The sequence below is a fragment of the Myotis lucifugus genome, unplaced genomic scaffold (genome assembly GCF_000147115.1).
Source record: "Myotis lucifugus unplaced genomic scaffold, Myoluc2.0 scaffold_6750, whole genome shotgun sequence".
NCBI classification, from domain to species: Eukaryota; Metazoa; Chordata; class Mammalia; order Chiroptera; family Vespertilionidae; genus Myotis; species Myotis lucifugus.
The window spans coordinates 1-8,283 of NW_005877798.1; the positions used below are offsets into that span (position 1 = coordinate 1).

Below are 8,283 nucleotides of genomic sequence, written 5' to 3' on the forward strand. Positions count from 1 at the left end.
GTCAGCCCCAGGCTTCCATGCCCCCGCTTTCCTTCAAAGTAAGGCTCAGTGTGACCCCGAGGTGGAAACGGCCCGACACCTTACAATCGTGTGACGTTAGACCGAGAATCTCCACGCCTAGACCCCGTCCTAAATAAACAAGGGAAGGCGTATGGACGCAGAGGTTCCCTTCAGCACGACGGGGGAGGGAAAATCGGAAACGGCCCGTGTTCCGCTGCAGGGGCTCCGGAAACTCTGCAGCGGGGGCACAGACAGTGCCCACGAACAAGAGGGCGACTGGCAGCGCCCGCCTCCGGGAATGAGCTTCCGGAAGAGCACACGCCCCAGAATCCTCCCCGCCTGACACGCACAAGTGCACACGCACACTCATGAACACGCACAGGCACACACATATGCACCATGGGCGCGGGCTACACACGTGCACACACAGGGAAAGGACTGGAACGGTGAGCACCCCTGTCGAGGCCCTTCTCCCCAGAAAGATCTTGTTTTTACTTGGTTTGGAATTCATTTAGAATCCATCATTGCTCTATGACAAATGCTTATTGTCCTTTTACAAGTAAAAGCTAGCCCAGCCCGGCCGGCGTGGCTCAGTGGTTGAGCATCGACCAATGAACCAGGAGGTCACGGTTCTATTCCTGGTTGGGGCACAGGCCCGGGTTGCGGGCTCGATCCCCAGTGTGGGGTGTGTAGGAGGCAGCTGACCAATGATTCTCTCTCATCATTGATCTTTCTATCTCTCTCTCTCTCCCTTCCTCTCTGAAATCAATAAAAGTACATTTTTAAAAAAACCTAACTCAGCGTGGTGTGGCTCAGTAATTGAGTGTGGACCCATGAACCAGGTCACGGTTTGATTCCTGGTTGGGCCACATGCCCGGGTGTGGGACGTGATCCCAAGTAGGGGGCATGCAGGAGACTGTTTCTCATTGATGTTTCTATCTTTCCCTCTCCTTCCCTCTCTCTGAAATCAATAAAAAATATATTTAACCGCTCACCGAGGCCCTCACCTGCCCGCCGAGGCCCTCACCCGCTCGCCGAGGCCCTCACCCGCCCGCCATGGCTCACCAGCAGGGTGTACTTAACACTCCGGTGTGGGGTGAATTAATTTCCCGCCAAAATATAAGATGGCTCTGTCTTTTGGTTTTGTTCCTGCCCAGGGATGAAGCTGGCAGCCTGGGCTCCTCGCAGGCCCCTCATGGCCAGGCCCCCCCTCCTGCCGCCAGGCTGCTGTCGTTGCCATGACACGGGCACAGCGCCTGCCCTGCCTCACCTGAGCTCAATCCCTAATGGGGTGACGCCGTGGCCCCATTTTGCTTCCATTAAAAATGTCTGTGTATTTCCAACCCTCAGCCACCGGCTTCTGCCAGCGGAGGCAGCCTCTGCCCTGGGCGAGGTCACCCCTGAGGAGACCAGGGGCCTGTGGCTGCCACAAAGGTGGTGGTGAGCACAGGGGCTGAGGTTGGGGCCACACGAAGGCTCCAGGATCTTCACGGCCGGGCAGGCCGCCCACGGGACCCCGCTCAGAGGAGGGGGACGCCGGCCTGGGCGTGGAGGGGCCCGGGTGCTGAGACAGTGCCCCTAGGATCGCATGGCTCAGCCTGACTCGCTCCCGCTGGCATTGGCCAAGCCCCCTGGGCCACCGCTCAGCCACCAAACAGGAGCAGGAAGCCGGCCTCAGCGGGTCTCCCCGTGCTGTGCGCTTCCTCCTCATCCAGAGGGAGCCACCGAGGCGGAGGGGAGGGGAGGGCGGTGCTCGGTGAGGTCTCAGTAGGCGCCTCCCAAAGCCGGTGCTGGGTGTTCGGGTGGATGTTGGACGAGAGGTCCGGTTCGTTCTTCCAAGAACACACAGTCCAGTGGCTCTTCGTCGTTCCCAACAACAGGAACGCAACTGAAACTAACACTCCATTTCTCCCCCCACAGATGAGCACACCGCTCGCAGGCCAGAGGCACTGGGCTGGGCTGGGAGCAGGTGCAGCACCCCCAGGTGGGTGTGGGAGCGGCAGCATCGGGGAGGGATCTGTCTTGTCCCCACAGGTAGGGAGACACAGGGACCTGGCCCGCAGCCCCAGCTCGGCAACTCGGTCACACCGGCCACCTGCACAGTGACCTACATATACCATGGCTCCCGGGGCAGAGCCCGCAGGGCAGAGGGTGGGAGGGCCTGGGTTATTGCGTCCGGGCTGCTGGGACACCAGGCAGCTCTGAGCGAGAGCGAGAGCAAGAGCGAGCTGCGTGCTGCTGTCAAGGTCTTCAGAGCATGAGGCCAAGTGAGAAGCAAAATACAGACCTGCAGGGGTGGGGGGAGGTATGTGTCAGCATGGGCTTTTATTTACATAAACAAACAAAAAATGATACAGCTGATGAGGGAATGGGTGTGGCAGACATCTCTAAGATCATGCTGCGCTTTGAACTTCAAGCTAACACCCGGCCGGCTGGTGTGGCTCAGTGGATTGACCATCGATCTGTGAACCAAGAGGTCCCGGGTTTGATTCCCAGTCAGAGCACATGCCTGGGTTGTGGGCTTGATCCCCAGTAGGGGGCGTGCAGGAGGCAGCCCATCAATGAGTCTCTCTCATCATTGCTGTTTCTCTCTCTCCCTCTCCCTTCCTCTCTGAAATCAATAAAATATATATCTATAAAAAGCTAAAAAATATAGGATAAGTAGAAAAATAGACGTGACTAAGACTTTTTACCTTGTAATGGTTTATCTTTTTAATACATTAGTGAACATACTACCTATTCAAAGGTAAAATTCTAAATTATTCCGTTTAAATTTGTTAGCTCTATTATTTTACTGCTCAGAGTGCAGTGGAATAAGCATCCTAAAGATTCTCGGTCCTGTGCTTGCTTGTTCATTCATTCGTTTGGAGGAACTGGGGTGTATTGTAAGCAAATGCAACCACAGATCTCACTGAAGGCTTCACGGACGCCAGGTGGTCTGGATGCAAAGGAGACGGAGTGATTCATAGATCTTCACTCTAACACAGTTCCTAGGTTTTCAGGTGACCATGTTCCCAAATGTACGTTCTTTCCTAGTGAGCAAATAGGAAAGAGCACTAATTACATGCACTTAAATACACATGAAGATGTGCTGAGTTAGCCACGCTCATAACGAGATCAGTGTCTCTCTCCTCTTGCGTGCGCCTGCTTCTTGGGAGAAAATGGGACTTGCTGGAAAGGGCATCGGGCAAGTCTTATCTCAAATCCAGGCTTTACCATTTACTATCTACATTATTCTTTTAAGCCTCAATTTTCTTACTTAAAATAAAAATAATGAGGTAGATGCCGGAACCGGTTTGGCTCAGTGGATGGAGCGTCGGCCTGCGGACTGAAGGGTCCCGGGTTCGATTCCGGTCAAGGGCATGTGCCTGGGTTGCGGGCACATCCCCAGTGGGAGATGTGCAGGAGGCGGCTGATCGGTGTTTCTCTCTCATCGATGTTTCTAACTCTCTCTATCTCTCTCCCTTCCTCCCTGTAAAAAAATCAATAAAATATATTTTAAAAAAAATAATGAGGTAGAAGAGGGCAGAGGGGGGCCAAATGGTGATGGAAGGAGACTCGACTTTGGGTGGTGAACACACAATACAATATACAGATGATGTGTTATGGAATTGTGCGCCTGAAATCTATTTAATGTTTTTCACCAATGTCACCAAAAAAAAATTCAATAAAAATTAAAATTAAATATATATATATATATATATATATTTAAAAAAGTAAAAGCTACATAATGCACTTTCTCCCTAGATGAGTAGTACACAGACACTGAACACATGCCTTTAATATTTCAGAACTATAAAAGTCACATGCATTGCAGAAACTTAGACAAGGAGATGATAAGAGATCCGCAAGTCCCGCCCCAGAGGTGACCAGCATGAGTGGTTTGTGGGCATCTCAGGCTCCGCCTCTCTTTCTGTCTGTCTGTCCGTCTCTGTTACACGCAGACTCCTTTACACATGTGTCTGCCCATTGCAATCCCACGTGCATGGGCTAGTGGGTGGGGTCCTGGATGCGGCAGGTTCCACGTGTCTCACCTAAGAGGACCCTGAGGTCTGTCTGTGGGCACGTGGAGACCGGCACCCACGGCAGCAGCCGCTCAGCTTGCCGCGTCCGTGTGGACCAGGATCGAGGGGTCCAACCCCTCTCCATGGATTTGGTTTCCAGTTTCTGGCAATTTCACCAGCGCTCTGATGGGTAGTCTCGAAAACACATCTTTTTTGAAAAAATGTATTTTTATTGATTTCAGAGAGGAAGGGAGAGGGAGAGAGAGAGAAACATCAATGATGAAAGAGAATCATTGATTGGTTGCCTCCTGCACACCTCACACTGGGGATCGAGCCCACAACCTGGGCATGTGCCTTGACCGGGAATCGAACCCTGACCTCCTGGTTCATAGGTTGACGCTCAAAAATACATCTTTGAAAAATTGTGCAAGAACGCCTGTGGGGTGGCCTCAGACCGGCGCTGCGGGAGGTGCCGCCTGCGGGACCTCAGGGCCTGCGCACTGTCCTCCAGAGGGTCCCCGCCCACTTCCCTCCGCACCTGCTGGGGCCTCGGCTTCCTTTAGTAGGAAGTGCCCATTTGCCCCGGCCCTTTTGAAAACACTGGCTTTCCCGAGTTTTCTGCACACGGGAGGCGCGGGGGGGGGGGGGGGGGCACACCTTTCCCTGGAGCGACTTCGTCTGGGACCCCCTGTTTGTCAGGAGGGGCCGGGACCACCTGCCTCATCTGAGCTGAAGGGCCCGAGGGGCACCCAGTGGGAGCGATGGCCAGGCCCGTCTCCTGCATGCCTGTGCACAGGGCGGAGGTGCCCCAAGGCCTGTATTTGGGGGTTGGGGCAGTGCCAGGCCTCCACAGGACAGAAAAGGAAGTGCAGTCGGCCCCCAGCCCTCCCCGCGCCCCCAGGGCACCCTCAGTTGCGGATTTGCTGATGGTTCTTGGGCACAGCCACGAACCTCAGCTTCCTCATGACGGCCGGCCGGCCCAGCAGCTGCTCGTCCCACAGGTACTCCGGGGACAGCACCTTGGTGGGCCTGTGGTCCAGCAGGTACCGGTTCAGGTGGCTCTCGTCGTGCCAAACGGCCTCGATGCCATTGGCATGGTCGGCCATCATGGCCTGGTGACAGGCCTTGGTGAGCCGCTGAACCTCGGCCACCGACCCCCCGAAGAGCGCCCCCATGTAGTAGAAGTCGCCCTGGTCCCGGGGGATGTAGGCCTGGGACTGCGGCCGGCGCTCGTAGGTGAAGGCCTGGCGGGTCGCCCTGTAGAAGCCGGGGTGCAGGGTGCCGAAGAGCGGGGACAGGATCTCCACGCCCACGTGGTCGCTGAAGCGCATGTCCGCGTCCGCGCAGATGAGAAAGTCCACCTCCCTTTGGAAGCGCCGCTCACAGAAGTCGCTGATCATCTGCATGCGGCGCATGGACACGTCCTGCCAGCGCGCGGCGCCCGGGACCTCGAGCACCACCAGGCGGCGGCCCTCCCCCAGCGCCACGCTGGGCACGTCGGCCGGCCGGTCGGTGAAGACGTAGTAGTGGACCCTGTGCCCCACCATGAAGTGCTGCTCGGCCGTCTCCAGGAAGAGCTTCAGGAAGACCACGTACCTGCGGGGGCGGGGAAGCGGGAGGTCACGGGAGCCAGGCCAGGCCCACCTGGGCCACGCAGCGCGTGCGTCTTCTTCAAGGGGACCCACTCCCCTGGCCGCGCCTGAGCCGGAAGCCTTGGCCTCCCTAATCCTCTGCTCCCGGAGATGGGGGCCCGGCAGCACCCCATCATATGGAGGAGGGCCTGAGGCTCCGGGAGCGGAGCAGGGGCAGCCCCTCGGTGAGTAGAGCTGGAGCTGGGTCCCACCTGAGCTGTGCTCCCCTCACCCCCCCAGGTCCCCATCTCCTGGCTGACCCCATCCCGTTATGCCCTGGACACAGGACAGACCCTCTCTGACCTGCCGCTCCCACCTCCGCTCTCTGCCCTCCATCCTGCCACACACTCACCTCTTGATGGCAAACACGGTGAGCCCGACCGTGACGTTCTGGAGCCGGAACTGCTCGTTCAGGATGTCAATGTTGAAGGTCCCCTCCCAGACGATGGGCGCCAGCCAGGGGGTCAGGACGAGGACGTCTTTCCTCCTGGGCCGAGAGCCCACAGCCACGTGTGAGCGGGCAGGAGGGGGACACACTCCGCCTGTGCCCCCTGCGGCACCGGGCGCCCCACTCGGCCCCATGCCCTTGGCGCCCCAGGAGGACGTGGCATCGGCAAGCAACCCGCCTGATGCCAGTCCAGATACAAACGTGGGAGATCCCCCCTGACCAGCTCTGCACCCTGAGGACCCGGGGCAGCGGGACCTGCCGGCAAAGGGGACCCCCTGCAGGAAGGCCCCACCCTCCAACTGTCTTGGTGAACAGAGGACAGAGAACAGGACTCGGAGCTCAGGGGGAAGGACAGAGACTGTGGGCTCCAGGCTCAGCGCCCAGGCCACCAGAGCACGGAGTGCAGCGGAGCCAGGCCCAGGAGCGACGGCAGTGGCCCGCCCTTTAGGACATCGGGAGAGTGACGGTGAGCTGCAATAAAAGTACTCACGAGGGCGTCATCACCATGGGCTGCGGATAAAGCATCCTGAAAAACAGCACAGCGCGGCCTGAGTGTCGGGGAGTCCCGTGGAAGTCGCCGGCAGGGCAGGGTGGCTGCTGAGAGTGCCAGGCTGTGCCTTCTCCCCGGACCCGGAACCCAGGCTCCTCCGCAGGCACCTCGGGGAGGCTGGGCCTCTGTGTGTCGCTTCCCCGCGTGTGCACTGGGCCCTGGATCTAAAGGCCTCGGGCCTTTGCCTCCCTCTGACCCGAAGTGGCAGGATCCCAGGGTCCCGCCTCGGTTCACTGTGGGCGGGAGGGCCGGGAAGTGCCCTCTGGGTGGGTGGGTGCCCCAGGAAGGAGCTGGCCCAGAGGAACGGCCGTCAGACATGCAAGGGGCTCTGCTGGGCTCTGTCTGGGCGACAGGAACACCCCTGACGTGGCTGTCACGGGACCAGCTCCAACAGCGGCTGCGGCTCCGTCAGGGGCCACAGCCTGGGCCGTGTGTGCGCCGGGCCAGTCCCAACCGAAGTCTGTGGAGGCCCGAGTGTGGGCCAGCGGGCCGTGGGTCACTGTAAAATGACCGCCATGTGCACTCCGGGATGCAGTTAAAGTAGGGTGTCTGCCCCGGCCGGTGTGGCCCAGTGGGTTGGAGCATCGTCCCAGGCACCAAAGGGTGGTGGGTTCGATTCCTGGTCAGGGCACCCAGAAGCGGGAGGTCAATACTGAAGCCAGACATGTGGAGTCAGTCCTGCCCAGGTGACCCTTCAAGGTCAGGGACTTGGCCGAGCTGCTCTGAGCGTGGGGAGAGGGACCAGACAAGCAGGAGGCCCTGAGCCACCGATGGGGGGCTGGGTCCTCAGAGCATGGAGCAGTGCCCAGGCTGTCAGGGCACGTGACCCGCCCTCACGCACTCACCCTTCTCCTTCTGATCTGGTCTCCAGCATCAGGATTCTTGGGCTCAGGACCCCCATGCTGTGGAAGAGCACCCCAAAGGCCCTTGTTGAGGAGCTGGTCTGGGACGGCCTGTCCACCTCTCCACGCAAAGCAGGAGGTGAGCCAGGTCATGACCCCGAGCTCCCCAGAGCAGCTGCCCTTGGGCAGGGCGGGGGCCAGTCTCCCCAAAGCTCAGGTGACCGGTCCCAAGGAGGGGCAGTCCCTGCGGCCAGTGCCCCCATGTGAGCCCCTGTGCGGCTGGAGCGGGTCCGTGCATGGCCGGCTGGTCCGAGGCTGCCCCCGGGACGGGTTCCTGGCAGGGCCCTGCCCCAGGAGAGCGGCCCACGACCTCACTCCCCGTTCTAGGACCTTCTCCATCTGGGAGCGGCTGACAGTGCGGCTTCCGCACTCGCAGCCACACGGCGGAGGGGTCCTGGCCTCGCCCGACTCCCCACTAGGGACGTGGGGGGATCACAGCTCACCCACAAGGTGAGGCCTCAGTAGGAGGGAGTGTGCAGCCGGGCGGTGGGCCGTGAGGCGGCTGTCACCAGTCCCGTCACTACAGTTGTGATCCCAGGGCGGCAGGATTGGGGGGGGGGGGGGACAGCTCAGGGCACCCGCTGGGATCCGATCGGCTCCTGCTGCTGCTTCTCCCAAGCCCGGCAGACCCAGAGGGTCACACACGCTTCTTACCCAAAGAGGACGAGGACGAGCGTGACCAGGAGAAAGGCCAGAGGTCGAAGCGAGCACGCTCGTAGGTTTTCCTGGAAAACAGGGTGGAAACCCG

General features: G+C 59.4%; 1 protein-coding gene across 1 annotated transcript; it reads right to left on the reverse strand.

The window, feature by feature from the left end:
- Positions 1-4,661: 4,661 nt before the first annotated feature.
- On the reverse strand, positions 4,662-8,258 carry LOC102435523 (histo-blood group ABO system transferase-like). Its single transcript, XM_006109189.3, has 5 exons — positions 8,190-8,258; positions 7,479-7,535; positions 6,574-6,609; positions 5,988-6,122; positions 4,662-5,600 (listed from the first exon to the last, which is right to left on the reverse strand). The coding sequence occupies exons 2-5, from the start codon at positions 7,532-7,534 to the stop codon at positions 4,913-4,915; spliced, it is 915 nt and encodes a 304-aa protein (XP_006109251.2). The 5' UTR covers position 7,535; positions 8,190-8,258; the 3' UTR covers positions 4,662-4,912.
- Between the last annotated feature and the right edge of the window lie 25 nt (positions 8,259-8,283).